General features: G+C 41.3%; 1 protein-coding gene across 5 annotated transcripts in view; it reads right to left on the bottom strand.

Moving 5' to 3' along the window:
* rnf13 (ring finger protein 13) overlaps nucleotides 1-26,966 on the bottom strand; it is a 163,956-nt gene that overhangs the window by 71,191 nt on the left and 65,799 nt on the right. For 4 of the 5 annotated variants that reach the window (XM_069897424.1, XM_069897421.1, XM_069897422.1 and 1 more), the window contains one exon: nucleotides 7,029-7,116. In XM_069897424.1, coding sequence (XP_069753525.1) covers nucleotides 7,029-7,116 — 88 coding nt within the window. Of the gene's footprint in view, nucleotides 1-7,028; nucleotides 7,117-14,403; nucleotides 14,482-26,966 lie in introns of those variants that run through there. The other variant, XM_069897425.1, reaches the window with a different exon arrangement.

The following is a 26,966-nucleotide window of genomic DNA, read 5'->3' as shown; positions in this document are numbered from 1 at the left end:
AGGACTGGAAAATTGCAAATGTCAGTCCTCTCTTTAAGAAAGGTGGAAAGTAAAAGACATAAAATTATAAGCTGGTTAGCCTAACTTCAGTCAGAATCGGACATTTTGGCACCCACATCTTGGCGCTTGCCTTTTGGCAAAAAAAGACTTTTGTAACCCTTTGGACATTTTGGCACCCACAGTTTGGTGCTGGCTCAGCAATTTTAATTAAATATAATAAATATTAAGCATTGATTAAAATTATTTTTTTTTAATTTTTTTTTTTTCACACCATAAATCACATTAGCCATGATATACACTATTTCTTTTCACACATATACAGTGACTTTTTCTCCCCCCCCCCTTTCCTCCCAAACCACCCCCCACCCCCCCCTCTCATCCATTTTAGGTATACAATCTAGGTTGCATTAATCCAGTCAGACAATGTTGTCATTCAACAAAATTACACCAGAAATTCTACTGAGTCCATTCTTTTCTTTCCTTCTCCTTCCATCAACTTAGGTAATGTTTGTCCCCGGTAGGTTTTCGCTATTGTATTTAATGTAAGGCTCCTATACTTGTTCGAATATTTCAATATTATTTCTTAACCAATATGTTATTTTTTTCTAATGGAATACATTTATTCATTTAAATTTGGTAGTTTCTTCCTTTTAATTTGGTTATGTATTCCATTAATATTTAAAGACATATAGTTCAGCGTAGCCCTTTTATATTTTGTTTATCTTCTCTTTCCGTTTTTCCATCATTACCTTTCCTCCTTTTCCATTTCTGTTTTCTTATTTTCAACTCTTTATAAGACAACATTCCTACAACATCTAACATTTTCCTTATTCTCCTATTTCTATCTTATTTATCCCCAATCTCCCCTTCACCTCCTGAGTTGTCCTTTATCCCTTGTCGGACAACCACATCTCCCCTCTCCATTTGGATTTGCGAATCCACTCGCAAGCGTCAACTGATTGTGCAGTGACCGCTATTTCCCCCCACCCCGCCTCCCCCAGAAAAGATTTCACTTTTCATATGTCACAAAGGTCCCTCTTTTAATTCCCTCCTTATTCTCTCTATTCCATTACCTTCCCTTATTAATTCTTGTCTATACTATCTATATTTTCTTCTAAGTACAGATACATTCATGTATGCTCATTGTCTCTATTCACTCTTATACCTCTTTACCTGCATACATATCAATCGTGATCATTTTTACTCTCATTACCCGTCTTCATCCCTCAGTCTATTTTTGTCTTTACCCACATACATATCAGTCGTGATCATTTTAACTCTCATTACCCGTCTTCCTCCCTCAGTCTATTTTTGTAATTGTTCTGCAAATTTTCGTGCTTCTTCTGGATCCGAGAATAGTCTGTTTTGCTGTCCTGGAATAAATATTTTCAATACCGCTGGATGCTTTAGTATAAATTTATACCCTTTCTTCCATAAAATCGCCTTTGCTGTATTGAACTCTTTTCTCTTCTTTAGGAGTTCAAAACTTATATCTGGATAAATGAAGATTTTTTGCCCTTTATACTCCAGTGGTTTGTTGCCCTCTCTTACTTTTTCCATTGTCTTCTCCAGTACCTTTTCTCTTGTAGTATATCTTAGGAATTTTACTACAATAGATCTTGGTTTTTGTTGTGGTTGTGGTTTAGAGGCCAATACTCTATGTGCCCTTTCTATTTCCATTTCATGCTGTAGTTCTGGACATCCTAGGGTCTTAGGGATCCACTCTTTTATAAACTCCCTCATATTCTTGCCTTCTTCATCTTCCTTAAGGCCCACTATCTTTATGTTATTTCTTCTGTTATGGTTTTCCATTGTATCTATTTTTTGAGCTAGTAGTTCTTGTGTCTCTTTAGTTTTTTTATTAGATTTCTCCAATTTCTTTTTTAAGTCTTCTACCTCCATTTCTGCTGCTACTGCCCGCTCTTCCATCTTGTCCATTTTTTTTCCCATTTCTGTTAAGGTCATCTCCATTTTAATTATTTTCTCCTCTGTGTTGTTTATTCTTTTTCTTAAATCCTTAAATTCCTGTGTTTGCCATTCTTTAAATGATTCCATGTATCCTCTAATAAGAGCAAGTATATCCTTTACCTTGCCTCTCTTTTCTTCTTCTATTTCACCATACTCTTCCTCTTCTTCTTCCTCTGGGTTGACCATCTGTTGTTTCTTTGTTGCCCTTTCCTCCTCTTCTATCTTGTTTCTATTGTCTTCTGTGGTCTCTTCTTGCTGCAGGTGTTCTGCAGCTGTCGTTGCCGGCTGTGGAGATCGACTCCCCAGCTGGTCCCCCCTCCCGTCGGTGTGTTTTTTTTCATTCGCATCGCGCATGCGCGAAACTTCGCGCATGCGCGGTTGCGCACTTTTGTTCGGCTCTGCGAGCCATTTTTGTAGTCCATTATTTACCGACCTGAGGGAGCGGGTTTCTCTCTCCGCAGCGGGCCTCTTCGGACAGGTAAGGCCTTCACCTTTTTCCTCCTTTGTCTTCTCTTCCTCTCTTCTTACCGTTGCTTTCGACTTTTCTTTTTTTGTCGCCATCTTCTTTCCACCTTTATACTCACTTTTTTGTAACTTTTATTTCTGTGCCTTTGTGTTTTCTCTTGTTTTTCCCGACTTTTCTGGAGAGGGCTGGAGTTCACCGTCCGGCCACTACTCCATCGCGTGACTCCTCCGATTAAAATTATTTCTTGATGCCAATAGTTAACCTACAACAATTTATTCACTTATTATACTTGGTATGAAGTGGGACTCTGCACACAAGATAGCAGCTGTCGCTCTATCACATCGAGCTGACACTTCAGGCTGTTGTGCAGAATCTTGCACTCGGGAAAGCGGTTGACACAGCACTACGAGCACTGGAGTTTTACCAGCGATGACTGAGTCAATGAATCAACAGGACCGGGGGACGAGGGGAACCAGGTGGCAGAGGGGGACCGGGAGAGAAGGGTGATCAGAAATCATGAAGGTATCGGTGCTCAGTCCCTGGCCCCGGGACAACTTGCCTCCGCTACTACGAAAGGGTTCAGCAACAAGTTCCCTCCCACTGTTCACCAACGCCGCTTACTCACTGCCAAGCACTGGTAAGCCTCCAGCGCCTGTAGTGCCATGTTGGTCAGCTCGATGTGATAGAGCGACAGCTGCTATCTTGTGTGCAGAGTCCCACTTCATACCAAGTATAATAAGTGAATAAATTGTTGTAGCCTAACTGTTAGTGCCAAACTGTGGGGGGCAAAATGTCCGGTGCCAAATTAAGATGCCAAACTTTGGAGGCCAAATGTCCTAGACCCTAAAGTTGACAAGATTTTAGAGCCCATTACTAAGGATGACATTTCAGAGTACTTGAAAATAAGCCATAATCATTATAGATTCTTTCTGTGGAGATCTTGCCTGACAAATCTCTTGGACTTCTTTGAGGAAGTAATGAGCTGGACAAAGGAGATTCAGATATTGTTTACTTTGATTTTCAGATCCCTTTAACTGGGTTCCACACATGAGGCTGCTAAACAAGATAGGAACTATGCCATTATGAAAAAGATACCAGCATGGATAGAAGGTTGGGCAACTGGTAGAAGGCAAAGTGAGGGAATAAGGGGTGGCGTACCTTTTCTTGATGGATGATGGTGACTAGTGGCGTTCTGCAGGAGTCAGTGTTGGGTCCACTACTTTTCACGCTGTATGTAAGTGATTTAACTGATGGAACTGATGGCTTTGTGGCCAAGTTTGTGGAAGATGCAAAGGTAGGTTTGAGGAAGTATGGAATCTTCAGAGGGTCTTGGATAAGTTGGGAGAATTGGAAAAGTTGGAGCAGATGGAATAACAGCAAAGGGAGGTCATACACTTTGGTAGGAGTAAAGAAGTCATATATTTTCTAAATGGGGAGAGGGGAGAAATTCCAAAAGTCGACGCTCAAAGGGACTTGGAGCCCTAGCGCAGGATTCCCTAAATGTTAATGGGCAAGTCAATACATTAGTAAGGAAGACACATGAAATGTTAGCATTCATTTCAAGGACGAGAATAAAAAAGGTATGGATGTAATGTTGAGGCTTTACTAGGCATTGGTCAGATCACATTTGGAGTCTTGAGAGCAATTTTGGGCCTCATATCCAAGGAAGGATGAGCTGGCATTGGAGAAGGTCTGGAGGAGGTTTGAAAATGATTCCAAGGAAGAGAGTGTTACATACGAGCAGAGGTTGACAGCTCTGGCCCTGCATTCACTGGAGTTTAGCAGGATGAAGGGGGGGGGGGGGGGGGAGAAATCTAATTGCAACACTGAATATTGAAAGGGCTAAATAAAGTGGACATGGAAATGTTTCTAGTAGTGGGGTGTCTAGGACCAGAGGGCACAGCCTCGATATAAAAAAGAGGTTTCTTCAGCCAGAGGGTGGTAAATCTGTGGAATTCATTGTCACAGACAGCTGTGGAGGCCAAATCATTAGGTATATTTGAATCAGAAGTTGATAGTTTCTTGATTAGTAAGGACATCAAAGGTTATGGGGAGAAGGCAGGAGAATGGAGTTGAAAGGAAAAATGCACAAGCCATGATTTGAATGGTGGAGCAGACACAATGGGCTGAAAGGCCTGATTCTGTTCCCAAGTCTTCTGCTCTAATAAAACAAAATAACTTGCTCAGAAAAAAAGTACAATCTTCAATAGAATGAAGGACTTGAAAACATGCAAATAATGCTCCTGGGTGCACATACAGCAATCAGGAAACAGTGATCTAATTTAAATTTTCTCTGATTATTAGAAAATGAATCACAAAAATCAAGGAGAAATATTAAAATTGCAATAATATTTGGAGAAATGCAAATGAAATCTGTTCCAATTTGACAAGATAAAAAATTAGTTTCATATTATCAATTTTATATTCTGAAATCAAATAAGGCAAAATAAACTGCTTTACATAAGTAACTTTCACGTTACTTTGTCAAACTAGACAAAGGAGAAACTTAAACAATGCAAATTCTTGGCGAGTTTAGTCAGGGGTTCATGGCAAGGTCACTCTGAACAAAGGGGGCCAAAAATTTTGTACAGTATTTCAATTTACTCTCAGTAGATGGCGAGGAAACAATCTTCGGGAAATCCACTACAAACTAGCTTGAAGTGAAGGTGCCCAGTAGTCCAATTGTTAAGTAAAAACAATTTTGATAGTCAAATGTGTTTTCAAAACGATTGTTGGGAGCAAAATTAAATTTGAATTTATGTTGAGATTAAAGTTTAACTAGAAAATAAAGCAGTAAAACATCCATGCCCGAAGTACAGAAATCTTTGGGTAGAAAAAAAATGGACGCTGAGAAAAGATTTTTTTAGTTACTTTGAGGAAGAAAAGTTAAACAGCAAAAATAGTCACAATATCTCTTTATCACAAGTCCCAACTCTTAAAAACAAACCAATTTTTTTTCCAGTTACAACCAGAAAGCAAACTATTCTTCAATGAGACTTCATGTGGAAGGCACTGGAAAAATGAAACAAATGATGCTCAACTTGATTACTTCAATCTTTTTCTACATTACATTTTACAGATTATAGACACGTTTGTGTCCATAGTCCCTTTCATACTTGCCAGTGATCCCAGGAATCAAAAGCCAATTGGCCTTCAAGGTGGCAAGTGTGAAAGCAAAATCTGCTCAACGCCAGTGTCAGATGATGTCATCTCACGCCAGGGATCGCCGGCCTCAACCCCTGGCATCTGCAGACGCTGGCGTTGAGATCAGGTAAGTGTGAAATGGGAAATTGCATTACAGGCACTTCCTATTAAAGGTAGAACAGACAAACACTGGGGATAAACCTTTGCAAGTGTGAAAGCGTTCATTGTCATGGTTTGGTGTGGTCTAGTGTGAAAGGCTAAACTCCCATTCCTATCCTAGGGCACTGAACGGCCGATTTACTGGGATGCAAGTGTGAAAGGGGCTATTGACAGATGAAAAATTATTGAAAAGTGAGAGGCTATGCATTTTGGTTCCTTTTGTGTGGAGCATGGTAAAATACCAAATAGATTCCTAGACACTCTATCCAAAGGAAGATATACACCATCTAATTTCCTGAATATGCCTAGGATTAGCTTGGAAGCTAAGCAGACTTGGAACTTGGACAGAAGACAGCCTAGGAACACCAGGTGCTGTTGGTTTCTGTGACGGGCGCTGAACAAAGTGGCGACTCTCTCGCTCTCTCTCTCTCTGCCTTACGGTAGACAAAAGTTAAAGAATTTATCTAAATGTGGTATTACGTGACAATAATGGAACCTTTATCTTTAATTGTATTGGGGAAGTTAAGAAGTGACTGACTGATTTCTAGATTAGCAGGTTTATAGAGTAAAGAAAAATTAAGCAGACTGATCTGACACTGTCAAGTTTAAAAGAATTATTTTATTGAAATGTACATCTTTTTCCCAGGGTTTTACAGGGGTAGATGCATTGATGAAGCTTCCTATCTTGTCTGAGACCAATTAGCAGTCTCAAGGGACTGGTCATTCAAGTCCAAGAAAAAAATTACTTCATCCACAATGGCTGGAATTCTCTACAAGAGGGGTGCGGAGGTTCAATTACTGAGCATATTCAAGGTAGAGATGGAAAAAATTATGGTCATGGGGGAATCAAGGGATATAGGGTTTGCATAGGAAACAAGCACAGATCTTACTGAATGAAGGAATAGCACATGGGGTAAAAGAGTCAACATCCTCATTTTTTTTTTTAAACATAGCAATTCCACTCCAAATATATGACAGACAATCTGTACTTTGCTTAACACTTCCTGATTCTTGTCGATGTATAATTAGGCCTGCAATAAACTTAAGAACTCCCTGTGGCCTTGATGGATTGAGTGCCAGCTATCTGACTAACAGCATCATACTCTGGTCAATCCTCCTCTCCCCCAGGGTCCATATGTCTACTTCCAGCAGGATTAACTGCATAATAATCTGGATAAGATATCCTGACCCTTTTAAATTTTCTGCAACTCCTGCCACCACAGCTGAGATCCACCAAACTAAGCATGGACCTTCCACTGTGCAATTTAATTCTACTTAACAGATTACTTACCATCATTGGACCCCATACTAATAAGATCATCTGAATCAACATTGTATACAATGGCAGCTTTGTATCCAGCTCGTTGAGCATTCAAAACCTAAGGGAGCAAGAAAAATTACAGGAATATAAAACTGCAAGAAGAACATCTGAGCACATCTCTGACCAATTATTAACTTCAGCTGGATGAAGAAAAAGAAAACTGTCAATAACATCAGCATTCATTTTCTTACCAAGACTTAATATTTTTAGTACAGGAATTGCTGGAAGTTCCCATAACACATCTGATTGATCAATTTCCCCAAAAACTTTAAACGTGAAATTATCGGCTGATGAGCTAGAACTCGTGGAACATAACATTGATTAAGATTGGACACTTGAAGCTACAATTTACAACCTTTCCCCATTACATTAATGATAAATATTGATTTTTTAAGTTCAACATTAAAATATACACATCTGAGCAAAATGATATACTTTCGAAGGACATTTGTGCATCCTGAGTTGAGATCTTAAGTGACTCAATGTTGACGCTCTTCCAATGAACAGGTACAGTCAAATCTTCTGCTCGAGGATAGTTTATATTCCAGAAATTTACTTTATTTTTTGGCAATTAAATCAAAATCATTTTTTCATGTTCATTGTTCTCAGTCAGGTGCACAAATGGGATGTGTAGGGGCAATCATAGACTCCTGTTGAAAATGGAACCCAGGAGGTACCCCCTCAAAGGGCTTGCTAATTCAATCCACAAAGATCCCATTGACTCTAACCAAAATAAGAACCCCAGCTAAAATAAGCGGCTAAACCCTCATTTTGTTTGGTACGTTAAGAAAATTGTTACATTACGGGAAGATTATTTTTTGTTCTTATTCACATTGTTGCCAAATTTATTACAGTCAACATATTACTTTTAGTGGCGTTAAAGTAATTTTACATCTCTCCCTTGGTACCAGGGCTACTGACTCCCAAGTTCAGAAGTTTGAAATGTGACACTCAGGCCACAAGGCACCTGTGATGTCTCATCACATGCATCTTGTATATCTGCTTGCAGGATTGCGCTACCCGTTTTATTTTTACCTTATAAAGGATGGGTTTCTTGTGTGGTTGAGCAGTTGTTTCTGCTTTGGGCTGCAGCAACTGCGCTTCAAGTGGCAAGAACCATGAAGCTGCCGTAATTAGAGGAAAGAGAAAGAATCACCCACTTTAGAGCAACTTCCGCCTACGTCAAAGGCTGAATGCGACAACACCCAATCTTCCCAAGTGCAAGCTGCCCACCTCAGGTGACATCAATAATTAAACAAGTCTAAGCCTTTTTGCAGAGCCCCACGGCTCTCAATTTGAGGGCGTGATATATCAGGCAACGGTGCGATGAGCTTCCCAGTTTGCCGCAGGCAAGGAACTGCCAAGCATGGGAACGTGCCATACAGGGAGGGTTGGGCCCCCCAACGCATATAGAAAACTTGAAAACAGTTGCAAAAAGAAAAATGCAACAACGATTACCTCACTTCTTTGTCTCACTTCGCAGTAAGCTTAGTTTACGAAGTCTGGTTACAGACACAAAAAAAACTAATGTGAAAAATTGATGACGCGTCCTTTAAATCTGGTCCCTCAGCCACTCAAGTACAAGAGGCCATGAGAGCGCATTTACCTTCTGACGGCAAAATCATTGCTCTTTACTCTTCATCTTTACATGGGAATAACAACACCCAACATGACAAGAACGATAATCTGGCCCCAGGTCTCTGTCAATATAGAGTTTAGTCAGGAACTTCAAAGGTGGATTTGGACACTCTCTTCATTTTTATGTCCTGTGGCAAATCGGCTGGAGTCACATGCAAAGTTTATTTACTCCATTCTTTTTATGATTAATCATGAAGGAAATCACCAAGTTTACTCCCTCCATCTCACAGAAAAGCAGTGGCTTCTGGTTCAGACTCGTCCTCCGACTGATTAGCAGTAGGACAACATTAATTAAAACATGAAGTTAAAAAAACTCGTAAAATTGCTAATTATATTTCTTGAGGAATTTATTAATGAAATGCTAGATAATGCCTTCATCTAGAGCAGAATAAACCTAAAGCAAAACAAACAACTGAAAGAGCTGGGAAAACTCAGCAAGTCAGGCAAATGTGGAAAGTTGAAACAGTTAAGTTAATACTTATCTGATCATCTGCGCTTTTCTTACATTTTAATACTTTATTTTAGATTTCCAGATTGTGTAGGTTTTTTAAAAAATTTTCAATGAGAGTTGGCTGAAGCATGTGAGAACTTTTACCCCAGTTCAATGATTGAAGACAGCAGGTTTTCTCATGACCTCAATGCTTTTAGCATAAACTAAAATTCCAGACAGCCATAAAACTTCATTGTATGATGACTGTAAATCAAACCACTTTCTAGGCAGAAAACCATCGTTCTGGGATTTCAAGTACTCAGGACAGTTATGCTGAAGATGCAATAAGACTATAAAGCAACATGACTTTAGATAGCAAGGCAGAACCGAAGTTGCACATGACAACATGAACATTTTATTTTGCTTACATGGTTCCTTTTCAAGTCAATTATTTGATCATTGCTGGGAACTGCAAAATCCCGATAAAACCCCTTCTGGGGGATGGGGAAGAGAATTTCACTTTACCCAAGAGACATTCTTTCAACAATTGAAATAAAGAGCTAAAGGAGAGACTGTTTAGAACAACGGCAAATGCACTGCCTAACATTCAGGAAGCTCCGCAGTTGCAGCCATTCACATGATTTCTCCACTGCATCTGCCGAAAGGCCATAGAGCGGATCGAAAACTTAAGTTACCTTTCAGTCAACAGCCCTAAAAGGCTGCTCCAGCGTCCCATTCATATCGAGAGGCACCTCATAGCGCCCTCTGGAGCTGATGGAGGCAGGGCAACTGGTGTTGTCATAAATATGCGGCAGAACAAAGGCTGTCTTCCCTACCCATAATCCCCCACGCAGCTGGAACGGCTCTGCAGTTCCCAGAATAGTTCCAGCTATGTGGGGGATTACGGGTAGGAAAGAGGCCATTAACCTGCTGCGTTTTGAGCCGCAGAGAGCAGCTCTGAAGGCTGAAGCGGCCCGATGTTGGTGTCACAGCCCACACTGGCCATCCCCTGATGGCTCCTGCCAGCTCCCGCTGCCCCAACGGCTCCTGTCTGCCACCTCTGCCTTGAGGGGGTCATGGAGGGAGAGGGATGAGTGGGGAGATGGGTCAAAGGCTGATGGCATCATCAGCCCGCCCCTCACCAGCCGCTTGCAGCAGCTGTACATTCAGGTCAGGCGGCGGAGCCCAGTGCTCTTTCCCTGAGAAGGGTTGGAATCGGTGCCTTGCTGCCGGCCACGGCGCATTCAGAAAGGTACATCTTTAGCCATAAGGGCAAACAACCTTTAAAGACTGGTGTTTTCCCTGCTTGAATGCGCCTGAAGATAGCTTCCAAAATTTTATCTTTGTTTCCTATGGATGCTGAAAGACAGATGAGTTCCTCCAGCATTTCAGTGTGTTTTTACTACAATCACACCTGCAGGCTTGTGTGTTTCATTCTAAAGGTTTCTTGCATCTTAAGTCATGAGCTGCTTACAAAAGTACAGCATAAAATAGGCGATGAGACACAAAAAATCCTCACAAAATTTCTCCTCTCCATACATTTCTTTTATCTAACTTTCTAGTCTTTTCTCCTTCAATATATTGACCTCCCATATTCAGGATGGCATTCACTTCAGCCATTCCACGTGGTAGTGAGTTCCATATTTAAAAATGCTATATGAAGACTGAAATCTCTCTAGGATTTAATGTTTACCCTATCCTTTTGATTCTGCTCATTCCCACAAGTGGCTTTGCACTTGCCCTATGAAAGCAATTTTAAATACCTTGTCAGCTCACCCCTCTATTTTGGCCTTTACCTCATGTACTTTTAAAAAATAAATGTTTAAAAACACATTTAGTAATGGAGCACAGAAAAAGGCCCTTCGGTCCATAATTTAAAACTGCAACATCACAGGCACCAGTCTTCACTCCATCGAGGACATCCACAAGAGGCAGTATCTTAAGAAAGCAGCCTCCATCCTCAATGTGCTCCACCACCCAGGCCATTCCCTCTTCACTTGCTACCATCAGGAAAAAGGTGCAGGAGCATGAAGACAAGCACTCAGCAGCATAAGGACAGATTCTACCCCTCTGCCATCAGATTCCTAAATGAACAAGGAACCACAGACACTGCTTATCTTGTCTTTTTGTTGCACTATTTTCATTTAATATTCAATAAGGTGGTTTATATGAATATTTACACTATTGATGCTGCAGCAAAATAATAAATTTTATGACATGTTCATGACAAAATTCTGATTCTGAAACTGCAAGCACTTGGTACATATCCCTCTATTCTCCTCCACCTGTTCACTTATTTAAATGCCTTTTAAATGCTGCTTTTGTGTCTAGCACCATTTCTACCACTAACCCTGGCAGCATGCTCCAAGAAACTAATATTGTATAAGAAAAAGCTTGCCTTGAAACTCTCTTTGAAATTTTCCCCCTTTCCTTTAAAACTATGCCCACTAATATTTGACATTTCCATGCTTGGGGGGGGGGGGGGGGGGCGGGGGGGGGGGGGAAAGACCCCCATCTATACATAATTTTATAAGCTTCTAAAAGGACATTTTCAGCTTCTGACCCTTGGGAGAAAACAACCCACGTTTATCCAACTTCTTTTAGCCCATACCCTCTAATTTATGCACCATCCTGGTGCACCTCTTCTGCATCCTGATAAAGCCTTCACATCCTTCCTGTAATGCGGTAGCCAGAGCTGCACACAATTCTAAAAATGTGACCAATGTTCCTCATTGCCTCAACGTGACTTCCTACATTTTACACTCAATGTCTCCACTGGGCAAGGGCTAATTACGAAGGGATGAGGCAGGAACTAGCGAGAATAAGTTGGAAACAGATGTTTAAGGGTGAAAGCACAGATGTAACGTGGAGGTGGTTTAGGGACCACTTGTGGTTTGTCCCACTTGGACAAGGAAAAGATAGTAGGAAAAGGTGGCTCATGAAACAGGTCAGACAACAAGTCAAGAGGAAGAAAGAAGCATACATTAAATAATGAGAAGTATATGGTAGCCAGGAAGGAGCTTAAGAAAGGACTTGGGAGAGCTTGAAGGGGGCATGAAAAGGCCTTGGCATGTAGAATTAAGGAGAACCCCAAGTTCTATGCGTATGTGAAGAACAGAAGGATGACGAGAATGAAGGTGGGGCTGCTACAGGATAAAGGAGGCAACATGTGCCTGGAGGCAGAGGAGGTTGGGGAGGTCCAAAATGAATACTTTGCGTCAGTATTCACAAGAGAAAATAACCTTTATCAGGTTGGGGTTGAAATTGAAAAGGCTTGTATGCCAGACAATGTGGAGCTTAAGGAAGCAGAAGTTTTGGAACTTAAAAAAAAATTAAGATTGATAAGTCCCCGAGGCAGGTTGTGATATACCCTAGGCAGCTGTGGAAAGTGAGAGAAGAGATAGCTGGGGCAGTAGATATGATCTTTGAATCCTCTTTGGCTATAGGGGAGGTGTCAGAGGATTGGAGAATGGCATATGTAGTCCCCTTGTTTAAAAAAGGTAATAGGGAGAATCCTGGGAATTATAGACCAGTGAGTCTTACATCAGTGGTGTGCAAACATATGGAGAGGATTCTTAAGAATAGGATCTATGAGCATTTGGAGAAGTACTCAAGGATAGCCAGCATGGCTTTGTGAAGGGAAGGTCATGCCTCATGAGTCTAATTGAGTTTTTTGAGGAGGTAAAAAAAAATAGATGAGGGAAGGACAATAGATGTGGTCTACGTGGATTTTAGCAAGGCATTTGACAAGGTCCCCTACAAGAGACTCAACCAGAAAGTCATGAGCCACGGGATCAGTGGCTGCATGAATAACAAATTGGCTTGTAAGAAGAAAGCAGAGTTGTAGTAGTGGAAGGAAAGTATTTTGGCTGGAGGTCAGTAACTAGTGGAGTGCAACAGGGATCTGTTCTGGGATCCCTACTCTTTGTGATTTTTATAAATGACCTGGATGAAGAGACAGAAGGATGGGTCAGTAAGTTTGTAGATGATGTGAAGGTTTGAGGTGTTGTGAATGGAGCTGAAGGTTGTTGAAGGTTACAAGAGGATGTAGACAGGATGCAGAGTTTGATTTGGATAAGTGTGAGGTGATGCATTTTGGAAGGACAAACCAGAAGGCTGAGTACAGGGTTAATGGTCAGTTACTTAAGAGTATGGATGAACAAAGGGACCTTGGAGTGCAAATCCATACATACCTCCAGGTAGCTGCACAGTTTGATAGGATAATTAAGAAGGCCTAAGGAATGCTGGGATTCATTACTAGTGGGATTGAATTCAGGAGTAGAGAGGTCATGTTACAAATCTAGAAACCTTTGTTAAAACCACACTTAGTGTATCGTGGTCAGTTCTGGTCACCTCATTAGAGGAAGGATGTGGAGGTGATGGAGAGGGTGCAGTGGAGATTTACCAGGAAGTTGCCTGGATTGGAAAACAAGTCTTATAAGGCAAGGATAACAGAGCTGGGACTTTTCACTTTGGAGCAACGAAGGATGAAAATAGATAGGGGTCTACAAGATTATGAGAGGCATAGATCGGGTGGACAGCCAGCACCTGTATCCTTGGGCAGGATCAGCTCACACCAGGGATCTATGTACAAAGTTAAGGGAGAGAAGTTTAGGGGAGATATCAGGGGTGTTTTTTTTATATATACACAGAGCTGTGGGTGCCTGGAATGCCTTGCTAGGAATGGTGGTGGAAGCTGAAACATTGGGGGCATTTAAGAGACTCTTAGACACATGGATGAAAGAAAAATAGAGGGTTATGGGGTAGGGATGGTTTAGTACTTTTTTTATATATATATAGGAATGAATACATGGGTCAGCACAACATCAAGGGCCTAAGGGCCTGTACTGTGCTGTATTCTATGATGAACACGTATATTGTACACCTTCTTCACCAACCTATCTTCAAGGAGTATGGACTTGCACCCCAAGATCCTTCAGTGTTTCCAAGGACCCTAATATTTTACTGTACTTACCTGACATTTGACCTCCTTAAGTGCAACATCTCACACTTTTTCAGATTAAACTCCATTGGCCATTTCTCTGCCCACGTCTCCAGATGAATGATTCAACATCCTCCCTGATTATTCAAAACTCCACCAACTTCTGTGTCATCTGCAAACTTATTAAGCAGCCCATCCATGTTGAAATAATTTCCATACATTACCAGAGTTCCTAGCACTGATCCATGTGCCACACCTCTGATCACAAACAGAATAATACCCATCGACCAATAAATCTGCTTTCCAAGGCCAAGCCAATTTTGAATCAAATCTACCAGGCCTCCATGGATCCGATGTGCCTTATTCTTCTGGATCAATCCACCATGAGGAACTTTATCGAAAGCTTTACCAAAGGCCCTGCAAACAACATTCAATGCCTCACTAATCAGACCATTCATGTTAGATTGAATCATGTATGTACAATCAACCATAATCATCACTCCTTCAAAACATTAATTCATGGCATTTGTGTGAGGCTCGTCTTCAATATCAAATGAAGAAAAAGAATGAAGCTGAGAATCTAGGGACTCTGAATAATAGAACCCAGTCAACTTATTGCCTCATCCCTAAAATACTTGAGTAACAATTCCTGGATTGTCAGCTTAACCTTCACTGCCAAAGATCCAATCAATTAATTCTCCACTTCACATCATGATAGAGGATCACTTTTGATACTGATGTACGTGCTTCATATATTGCTAATTTTAATTGAATCTAAACTTCAGGTGTTTTAGTAGTCCAGGAGGTAATTTCACCTTTATGTGGAAGATGATACTTCCATAATGGATGAAGCACAGGGAATAATACCTTCCATACAGTGGGTGAAATGTTCACTCACAGTGTCCTTATAACCTTCAATCCTCATCAAATATTAATGAAAAGTAATCTAATGACAGTATTAACTGTTTTGTGCACTTTTGTAAGTTTAAGCCAAGGAATCAAATCCTGTACCTTAACTCAGATTTCTAGATTTCAGTGCCAGGTGTGGAAGTCAGAAGTGGACCGAGGGGATACACCGCAGCTTAGGGAGGCAGTCAGCGCAACGCTTTTACAGCGCCAGCCACCCAGGTTCAAATCTGGCGCTCAGTCAGGAGTTTACGTGTTCTCCCTGTGTCTGCATGGGTTTCCTCCGGGTGCTCCAGTTTCCTCCCACCCTTCAAAATGTATGGGGGTTGGAGGTTTATTGATATGGCAAAAGGCAAAGGAGGAAAAACCCAACACCCAACCCCAACCCACCAATTTTCCCCTGCAGCCGCTGCAACCGTGTCTGCCTGTCCCGCATCGGACTTGTCAGCCACAAACGAGCCTGCAGCTGACGTGGACTTTTACCCCCTCCATAAATCTTCGTCCGCGAAGCCAAGCCAAAGAACAGCTTCATGGACTGGGAGGGCCTGTTACTGCATTATATGTCTATAAATTATATTAAAATTTAAAACTCAAGTCAAGAGGCAAGCTTTACCTGGCTTCAGGAATCTGCTAGTGTCACATGTTACACAAAGTAATCAATTGCTTCTATAATTATTGGAAGGTCTTAAGCTCAATAAAGATGCTGAATAATTGCCAGCTCTTTTCTCAGCAAGTTGCAACAGCATCATCAAAAAGTCCCCAACACGGTGTATAATCAATCACAGAGAATTCAGTTAATTTGTTCAGGTCTGCTTTGGGTCTACAGAAAGCAACTTCAGATCTGTACCAAAGGCAAAAATGACTTGGTTCTTAACTACATCCTTGAGCAGGAATGTGACCTGCTCAATACCAGAAGCACAACACCAATGGCAATCCAATCCAATCCCATCATCCTGCACTACACTAGAAAAGTGAATGATGTGAAAGAAAGAATGGCACAGAGGATCATGAATTGGAGTAAGACATTACAGTAACAGTTAAAACAGATTTTTTAGTGAAATTGTCAACATTTGTGAATCTGGAGATTGTAGTAGAACCATTGTTGGCCTTCTCTGCATTAGAAAGACTGGATGCAGACTGGGAGATCATTTCATTGAACACCTTCGCTCGGCCAGCTGCAATAGCGGCGATCTCCCAGTGGCCAACCATTTCAATTCCACATCCCACTCCCACAACGACATGTCTATTCATGGGCAAACCAAGGCAACCTGCAAATTGGAGGAACAACACCTAATATTCCATCCGGATAATCTTTAACCACATGGAATTAATATCTACTTCTCCAGTTTCCATAAGGCCTCTCCCCTAGCTCCCTCTCTTCCCCATCCCTCTGTCTCCTTTCCTCCAACTCTCTACCCCCTTCCCTCTCCATTCAGAGTTATCCCCAGCCCCTTTCACCTCAACTTTTCTCTCTTCTGCCTCTTGCCTGTGCTCTTCCCCCTGCCATTTCATTCAGGTACCTGCCAGATTTATGCTCATACACACCTTGATGAAGGGCTCAGGCCCAAAATGTTGGTCATGTATCTTTATCTTTGCTACATAAAGAACAATGTGTGACTTGCTGAGTTTTCCAGCATTTCTGTGTGAACCTGATCTAATCGTTTCTTTTGTGAATGTCTGTGAACTTGGCACAAGAGACTTGATTCTGATGAGTGCTTTCACACATAAACCTGCTAGCAAAGTGCTCTCAACTATGAAAGATTAAAAGGAAATCCAACACAGATCAGTAGTTACTTTAGATTAAAAAGAAATATACTGGCTACAGCCACAAAGAAATATAGAGCAAAAACAAGAAAAGAAATTTGAATGATTTCACCTCAGAATAGAAAGTTTAGCTATGTCATTGAACAATGAATACTGTTGAATGAAATGCAGATCCTTTTGAGAGTTGGAGCCTTTGTGTGAGCAGAATTCACATTATACCTTGAACCCTTGCAGAGGGGATGAGAAAAATGCTCAATGTTTAAAAGGTTGGAGGACAGTGGCAGCAGGATCTTTTTCCTATTTTCATTGTTTGTGGTCTCTTCCTGCTAGGAAGAGATTCAAAAAGTGATTTTCTCTCGCTAAATAGAACAAAAGAAATTTCTAAGCTGGGAGGGTGAATGACACAAGGCATGCTGGCTACTTGAAAGTGAACTGTTGGGCGAAAGTATAAATGGCACAAGAGACTGGATTCAGCTGTATCATTCAAGATTCTTTTAAATGAAGGGAGGTGAAGTCATCCACCAAAAGACCACAAGACTGAGAAGCAGATCAAGGCCATTCAACTCATCAAGTCTTGCTGCACCATTCAAATCATGGCTGCTGTATCTTTCTTTTCAACCCCATTCGCCTGCCTTCTCCGCATTACCATTGGTGCCCTTACCAATCAAGAATCCATCAATTGCTGCTTTAAATGTACCCAATAGGTTCAGAAACACAGGCAAAAATAAACAAAAAAAACCGAATGCAGAGAATCTCGGTGAACAAATGAGAAATGGAAACAGAAGGTAATGTTTACAGAGTAGACCACTTTATAGCAATTCAGCTATCAGACTTGTGAACCTCCCTATCCTACCCAGACCATAAACTATTCCGGACCACCAAAAAATTTGTCTGCATCATTTTATTTTGTTTCTTGCACTAACTGCAACTGTGAATATTCATTTGTCTAACATTTTATATTTATTATCTTTTTCTCTCGAGGCACATAGTGGTAATTTACACTGTAGTATTTGGTAGATTTTTATGTCTGCAGCAAGTAAAATTCTTGGTGCAAATGTACATATGTATATGACACTAAACTTTTATCTCATCCTGTTAAATGTTTTAGATATACAAAATAGTTACAGGCCCTTTTGGTCCATGAATCTATGCCACCCAATGAATCTACAACCCATAACGTTTTGAAGGGTGGAAGGAAATTGGAACCCCCAGGAAAAACCCATGCAGACACGAGGAGAATGTAAAAAATTCCTTACAGATAGCACGGAATTCAAACCCTGGTCCCAATTGCTAGCGCAGTAATAGCACTGCACTACTGCTACGCTAACCATGCCACCCTAACCATGCTAACCGTCTTCTTTCATAACTTCAGAGTCGAATTGTTACCATCAATTTACTGTAGTTGCTCTTTACTGTTTCCTGACCAGTGTCTTGATCTTTCTCCTTTTGTTTGATTTAGCAGAACTTAACAACATTCTGTGGGTGACACCAGTGCATGTGGTGACCAAATTTTTGTTTCCTTTTCTGGCCACAAGGCTCCACACCTGCCAGACTGTAAATTGGAGGAACACCCGTAAATTGGAGGAACAACACCTCACCTTCCGACTGGTCACCCTCCAACTGGATGGCATTAATATCAACTTTCTCTAGGTTTTGTAAAAAACCAACCCATCCCCCATCCACACACCATGCTTCCCCTCACTCCTCCCCCCCCCCCCCCCTCCCCATCATCTCCTTTCACACAGACATGATCAATTCTACCTAGTCTCTGTCACATCCAATTAACACCTTTTGTTGGTCTGGATTCCTCCCCCATTGTTTGGATTCTGAGACTTTCTGAGATATCCTACTTCTACCTTTTCTGATTTTCCTTTGAAGAAGGGCTCAGGACTGAAATATTGGCAATATATCTTTGTCTCCTAGAGATGCGGAAAAGACCAGCTGTGTTTCTCCAGCATTTCAGTGATTTTCCACACCAAATTCAACAATTTTAGCTAACTAATCTTTCAGGTTTGCATCCAAACTGGCCAATTCCAATAAAAGGTCATCAACACCAAATACTGATTTCTCTCGACATAGAAGAATACTCCATTGAGTAATTTCATTCAATTTTATTTCAAATTTGCAGCAGCCAAAATATTTTATATCACCCATATCTTCTATTTTTCTCTCCTCTTTCGTCATTATTTACCATTTATACTTTCGCCCAACAGTTCACCTTCAAGTAGCCAGCATGCCTCCCAGCTTAGAAATTTCTTTTGTTCTATTTAGCGAGAAAAAGAAAATCACTTTTTGAATCTCTTCCTAGCAGGAAGAGACCACAAACAATGAAAATAGGAAAAAGATCCTGCTGCATTTTTCTCATCCCCTCTGCAAGGGTTCAAGGTATAATGTGAAATTCTGCTCACACAAAGGCTCCAACTCTCAAAAGGATCTGCATTTCATTAAACATTAACATTTGTTGAGTGGAAAAGCAACCTTTGAGTCAGAAAACCAATAATGTTAAAAGTAAAAAATGAAATGAAGGAGACAAGACTTAATTTCAGACAGGACTGAAATAATAGTGAAACAAGGGTTGTTCTGAGAGGGAACAGAGTTAAGAAACTAATGCCTTCAATAATTTATATAACAAAATGATTGTGCCACCAGACAACTAATGATCACAGCAAAATAGCAAATTATTGCAAATACTGGAGATGCAAGATAAAATTAGATGCCGAAAAAGCTTGGCATCCTAATTGTGTTCAGGCCAACAAATGGTGATCTGTTGTTCTTCACCCACAAGGATTGGTGATTTTATCGCTGGGGACACATTGCTGAGAAATTTCTATCAGACCCTATCGAGAGCCTTGGTAAAATGGAAGGAACAGATAAATGAAACTCTTCAATACAAATGAAGATCCGGAGAGACATAATATGAGCAAATCCATCTTACAGCAATTTCTTTGAGGAAATAAAATGGAGATTGGGAAATAGGAGAAAACAAAATTATATCGTTGCAAATAGTATGAAGATCGGCACAAAAGGTGACGCAGACCAAGGGTCTGCTTCCCTGCTGGACAATTCTGTGACTGTCCTGTATAATATAAAACTTGAAGCAGATGAACCACAGAACAAGTCTTTTTACAATTTAGTCAACTTTATAACTAACACACAGCAATGGTGTGCAGCACAGGTAACGTCAGGAGGACGTGCAAGGGTTCAGAATCTTCCCAAGCGAACAGTGGCAAACACATTCAATATTAATCCTTGTCTGTAATCACCAAACACACATACAAATGAATGGTAACAATTTAAAGCTTCAAAGTGTGTGGGAAGTTTCAAAGAATCGTTTTTTTTTGTGAGATCTCCATGGAATTCAGTTTACTCATTCGGGTCTGCTTTAAAATAAAACAGAAAGCAGCCTCAGATCTGTACCTACAGCAAAAAGGCACCAATTGGCTGCTGTTTCCAAATTAGAACTGCAACATCATTTGTGGCAATTTGGGGTATTTAGATATTGTCAAACATATCTTGATTAACTGTTTAATCTTTCTCTTCACTTTGAAAGTCCAGTTCTGCTGACTAGTCGCCCGACACAATCAAGGACTTATCTGACTGAAATATCAGGTCTCTGACCAGAGAAAGTGAGATTAATTGATAACCCTTCCTGACGCACAGCATTACTTTGATTCTATTAATGCAATGCAGAAGAGCACTGAAAATTGTTACCCACACACTGACTAAAACCCATCTGTGAACAACTGTTTCATAAGGGACTTGTGTGTGGAGTGTTAAAACATTCAACTCCTTAAGCCTATCAGCCATTCAATTACATAATTGGTGACAAATGGTGACAAAATTCCATTTCAATGTATCACTGGTTAACAATGATCTACCAATATAATTAATATAATTAATCAAGCATCAACTGCCATCTACTGGGAAAAATTCCAAATTTCTGCCCTTCCATGCAAAAGCATCTCACAACTTTTAAATTAATTATTTCCCTCTCTAATGAAGGGAAACTAACTTGACATGCTCAACTTGATGCAACAACAGATACTTGCAATATATTGGACTTAATGACAAACCTAAAGTAATTCAGAGATGCATAGAACAAAGAACACTACAGCCCTTTGGCCCTCAATGTTGTGCCGACCCATATGTTCCTTAAAAAAATACTAAGCCCACCCAACCCCGTATCCCTCTATTTTTCTTTCATCCATGTGCCTGTCTAAGAGTCTCTTAGATACCCCTAATGTTTCAGCCTCCACCACCATCCCTGGCAAGGTATTCCAGGCACCCACAACTCTCTAAAAAAAAACTTACCCCTAATGTCTCCCCTCAACTTCTCTCCCTTCACTTTGTAGATATGCCCCCTGGTGCTTGCTATTCTTGACCTGGGAATCAGGTTTCAACTGTCCATTACTCTATCTATGCCTTTCATAATCTTATGGACTTCTATCAAGTCTCCTCTCATCCTTCCACACTCCAAAATGAAAAGTCCCAGTTCTATTAACCTTGCCTCATAAGACTTGTTTTCCAATCCAGGCAACATCCTGTTAATTCTCCTCTGCCCCCTTCTCCATAGGCTCCAATCCTTGTTATAATGAGGTGACCAGAACTGAACACAATACTCTAAGTGCGGTCTTACAGAGATTTGTAACGTAGCAACATAACCTCTCTACTCCTGAACTCAATCCCCCATTAATGAAGCCCAGTATTACATAGGACTTCTTAACTATCCTATTAACCTGTGCAGTGACCTTGAGGGATGTATGGATTTGAACCCCAAGGTCCCTCTGTTCATCCACACTCATAAGTAACTGACCATTAACCCTGTACTCAGCCTTCTGGTTTGTCCTTCCAAAATACATTACCTCACACTTACCCTGATTGAACTCCATCTGCCACTTTTCTGTTCAATTCTGCATCCAGTCTACATCTTCTTGTAACTTTCAACAACCTTCAGCTCTATCCACAACTCCTCCAACCTTCGTGCCATCTGCAAACTTATTGACCCATCCTTCTGCCTCTTCATTCAGGTCATTTATAAAAATCACAAAGAGCAGGGGTCCCAGTACAGATCCTTGCAACACTCCACTAGTCACTGATCTCCAGGCAGAATACTTTCCTTCCACCACTACTCTCTGCGTTCTTCCTGCAAGCCAATTTTTTAATCTACGCAGCCAAGGTTCCACTGATCCCGTCCCTCATGACTTTCTGGATGAGTCTCTTGTGGGGGAACCTTGTCAACTGTCTTGCTAAAATTCATGGAGACCACATCTATCGCCCTTCCCTCATTAATTTCTTTTGTTACCTCCTCAAAAAATCTTAATTAAGCTCGTGAGGCATAACCTTCCCTTCACAAAGCCCACTATCACTTGAGTAGACTGGACATCTCCAAATGCTCATAGATCCTATTCTTAAGCATCTTCTCCAATAGTTTGCATACCACTTATGTAAGACTCACCGTTCTATAATTCCCAGGATTCTCCCAATTATCTTTTTTAAACAAGGGACTACATTTGTCATTCTCCAATCCTCCGGTACCTCCCCTGCAGCCAGAGGATTCAAAGATCATTGCTAATGCCCCAGTTATCATTCTCTCACTTCGTTACATGACCTGCGGTATTCAGACTTGAACACGTTTCCAAAATTATTCTTGCTAGTTCCTGCCTCATCTCTTCATAATTGGCCCTTCGCCAGGTAAGCACTTTCCCTTTTTGTCTTTTTCATAGCTATGTTGAGTTGTGGTCTCTCTCACCAAAATGCTCCCTCACCTAGAGGTCCACCACCTGATCTGGTTCATTACCCAGAACCGGTATGGCCTCTCCTCTCATCGGCTGCTCCACATACCATGTCGGAATCCTTCCCGATCATATCTGAAAACTCAGCCCCATCCATCCTTCTTGAAGTCATGAGGAAAGTTGAAGTCACCTATAACTACAACCCTGTATTTCCCACACCATTCCAAAATCATACTGAACAATTACCACCCCTGTGAATCGCAAAATTTACACATCGGCAGAATATTAACTTTTTCAATGACATAAATATAACCATCAAAATCTAGGAATAACAGTTGACTTCTCTTCTAAACCATACTCACTGTTCAGTCTTGTGAAATCAGGAAAGGGCAACCACATCAGCATAAAATTGTAAGGTTTCAATCAAGCCACAACTCTTTCATAGCCCTAAGACACCAGGGGGTTTAAGCTAGGGGAGATGGGAACCAGAGTGCCAGAGCAGACAGTGGAGTACTTATGGAAAAATGTTGGTAAGCACGTAGGTGAAGACAGAAATAGAAATTTGAGTTTACTTTGAATAGCTTAAAATATTAACAAATCACTCAAAGCAAATGAAATTCCAGAAAATATATCATTTAGAGTACAACTCCAATTATCCGAAATCGGATTGTCTGAAACCCTCAGTTATATCCAAAACAAATGATAAATCCGAAAATTTTTCAGAGCCGAACTTATCAGGGACGTCAGGGTCCCGGCAGCGGCAGCAGCGGAAACCTCGGGCCTCTGGCAGCAGCAGCTGGGACTTCAAGCTCCTGGGCAGCTTGGTTTTAAAACTGCCCTGCTTAATTCAGAAACCAAAATGCAAATTGTATGGCCTGTCCATTGGAACTCAGGGTACTCTTTGTTAGCTAGTCTTTCAGGATCAAAAGCTACTTTCTGCCGTTATGGTTTTGTGGGTTCTGAGGTGACCGACCAGATTCACGTGAGAACAGAACTTCTTGTCATGAAAGTGTCACAAAATCTGTTGTTTTGCAGCATCATTACCGGTAGAGAATTGCTATAAGTTAGATTTAAAATAATAGTGCAGAAGAAGAGGAAGTGAGGTATTGTTTATGGTTCATTGTCCATTCAGAAATCTGATGGCAGAGGGGGAGAAGCAGTTTTGTACTATTGTGTATTAATCTTCAGGCTTCCTTCACCCCCTTCCCGATGGTAGCATCTTGGTGGTGAGGGACCTTGAGGGTAGAGGTTGCATTCTTGAGACACTGCCTCTTATAGATTTCTTTAATGGAGTGAAGGCTGGTGCCCATGATGGTGCTGGCCAAGTTTCTACAGCCTTTTCCTTGGCACCTCCCTACTATGTTCTCCACAGTACACCTGTAGAAATTTGTAAGTCTTTGGTGACATACCAAATTTCCTCAAATTCTTCACAAAATATAGCTGCTCGTGAGCCTTCTTCACAATTCCATCTACATAAAGAACCCAGAATAGATCAGAGATGTTGACACCCAAGAATTTGAAGTTCTTAACCCATTCCACCGCTGACTTCTCGATGAGGTCTGGGTTTGTGTTCTCCTGATTTCCCCCACCCCTCCTGAAGGCCACAATTAATTCCTTGGTTTGTTAATGTTGAGGGCATGTTTGTTGTTGTGATACCACTCAACCAGCTGATCTATCTCACTCCTGGACACTTGCTCATTGCTGTCTGTGATTCTGCCAACTACTGCGGTGCCCTTGGGAAATTTGTAGATGGCATTTAAAATTTGAACAGCAGACTCTCCCAATGACAGAAAAAAAATGGGTAGTGCACACTTTCTGTGTTCCCCTCTTGCTACCATCCATGATACCACTCCCCCATTTACAGCAGGAATGAGGCCCGTTCAACGGAGCCAACAGTGTAATTAGAGACTTAATCCTGGAGGTTTTGGCCCAGGAGAACACCAGCAGGATTGGTTTAATACAATTACAGTTTGAAGAATTTTTAAGAGTTTTTTTTAGTTCATTGAGATGCCGGAATATCTCAAACATACAAGTCACATGCTTGCTTGACAATGGCATGAATGCCATTATCCTAAGCATTAAGTTGATCATTCTGACTGAAGAGTAGTGTCAAACAAGGCAACTACCCCAATGCGATTTTCAAACATTTTCACCACAATGTTGCACCTCCCTAACAAAATTCCCCAAACAGAAACCTTTAGAACTAATAGGAAACTGTTTAACCAATGACCTATAGACACTCTAGAATCATGGGTAGTCAACTTGCATGTGCTCAGAGGTCAAATTCAAAATAAAAATGACACTGCAACTGCGGTTTATCCAAAATAAAAGCAGAAATGCTAAAGCACCTCAACATCTGAGGAAAACAAAACTATTCACGATTCTGGTCTAGTTCCGACAAAGCTTTTTCCACAGATTCTGCCTGACCTGCTGAGAGTTTCCATTGCTTTTTGATTTCAAGCCACCTTTGTCTCATTCACTGAAGCATGCAAGTCGATCCGCCTAACAGACAATACCTATGAGATAAATTTCCTCTACCAACCTACCCTCACTGTGCAACATCATCCTGCCCCAATAAAGATTCATGGAGAGACTCAAGAAATATATACCACTTCCCACATCTTGCCAACCACCAGCTGGGGCTGACATCAATTGTGAAATTCACCTTTGTTTTCAATGTCTCAAGATAGCCCTTGGTTAATTGTGGACTTTGTGAGAAATGGTGGGACTGCTGGAGCAGCTGTTACCGTAGAGCTGCCGCTGGTGCAAACCTGCGAGAGCAGAGAGTGGAGACACAGTGCTCAAACCATCCAGTCCGACTGCCATCAGCTCCGCACAGGCTTTGAACTGTCTGTCAATGGAGCCGACAGTGGTTTTATTTTAAAATTTTGCCATCGCAGGGTCGGCGCCCCCATATGGTGATAATCGGCAGCAGCCACAAGGTGTTGCAGACTCCTGGGAAGTAGAGGACTAGCACCAGAAATCGGGGCGAACACCGCCCCCCCCCCCTCATCCCTCCACTTGAGGAGGAGCGGAGGAGATGACCCACAGGACGGTGACCGCAGCAGAGGACCAGTGAGGGGTTCGGAGGCTGAGGAACACACAAGCGGTGGGCGACTCCAGGCGAGGAAACCACTCAGCCTATGGGCAACTGTGGTCAAGGGATTCACACCAGGCGGCAGACTGGGATGCAAGAGGGTGCTGAGGGCAATGAAGGCTTCCTGATTGTGTCGGGAGGTTCGGATCTGGAGCTCAGGCTGCCGATTGTTTGTACTGGACACTGAGTAACTGTAACAGTGCTGGATGTGAATCCACAGGCACTCAGGGATTTTGAGGGGACTCTCTTTTGCTCGTCTTTCACTAATTGTAAGACGTGCTTCAGAACACTTCTGTCTGAATTCAGTGAATGAGACAAAGATGGCTTGAAATCAAAATGTAATTATGTGGCAATAAAGGAATCTTGACTAGCAGGTTTGAAGATCAAGATCTCAGACCTGGCATTAAAAAATATGGTCACCAGGCAGCAGAGATCCCTGTACCCCCAAACTGTAACTGATCACTGGGAACGTTGGCCTGGGAGAAGATGCTGACAAGACCTGCTTATCTTGTTAGGGGATCGGGTGGTTTTGCGATCGTGGTTCCTCCCCAGTGTTTTGGGGTGCCTGCTCAGAATTGGACAGGAGGCCAGGGATCACAGTGATGTGTTCGACTGCAAATTCTTTTATGCCGGACCCGAGATCTTCATCTTCATACACTTTCCCTCAGACAGACAAAGGCTCTGTATTGAAGGCAATAGTGAATTTCATAATCAGCATGTGCTTTTACTGCCAGGAGGTCGCAAAACCTATGAAAAGTGGTTCAGGATTCCATTGCACACTTTTGTTAAGAGAAGTGGGTGCTTTGGCGGATTGGTTGGAAATAAACTTTGGTTTAAAAAAAAACGTTAATGACATTCATCCAGTAAAATTAATGACATCATATGCAAAACATGCAATCTGCAAACACAGACTTCATTCAAGGTATAGATTATCTAAAAACAAAATCAGTTTTACCAGTGTAGCCTTGTAAATCAGAGAGATCCTATTTTGAATACAAATTCGTGAGGCTCATCAGTTTAATCCTTTTTTTTTTAAAAGGCCAATTCAGGAGGCTCAATAGCTTAATTCTGAGAAACATTTGCCTAAAAGCTAGAACAATTTCTGACACATTTCAGGAAGATGATTTGAATCAAAGAATGAAGAACATTATTTGAATGAATCAAGTTATTCTCCATCCCTTTTTCTCAATTTAGCAATGGGATTACAGGACAAAGCTGGATGATTCATCATGCTTCTAAGAAGCCGTACAAGAGCAGACTGCATTCCTAACATTCCCGCAGTCACACAAGCCTGCAAAGCATCTTACTTTGTGACCACTATCCAATTGTTACAGATCAGAGTTTGAGGAACTCCAGGGGCCACAGTGGCTTGTTAGGTCAATGCACTGTGCCAGAGAAT

The sequence above is a fragment of the Narcine bancroftii genome, chromosome 9 (genome assembly GCF_036971445.1).
Source record: "Narcine bancroftii isolate sNarBan1 chromosome 9, sNarBan1.hap1, whole genome shotgun sequence".
Classification (NCBI taxonomy): domain Eukaryota; kingdom Metazoa; phylum Chordata; class Chondrichthyes; order Torpediniformes; family Narcinidae; genus Narcine; species Narcine bancroftii.
Note: the sequence above shows the minus strand (reverse complement) of the source record. Positions and strands in the feature narration are given on the sequence as shown.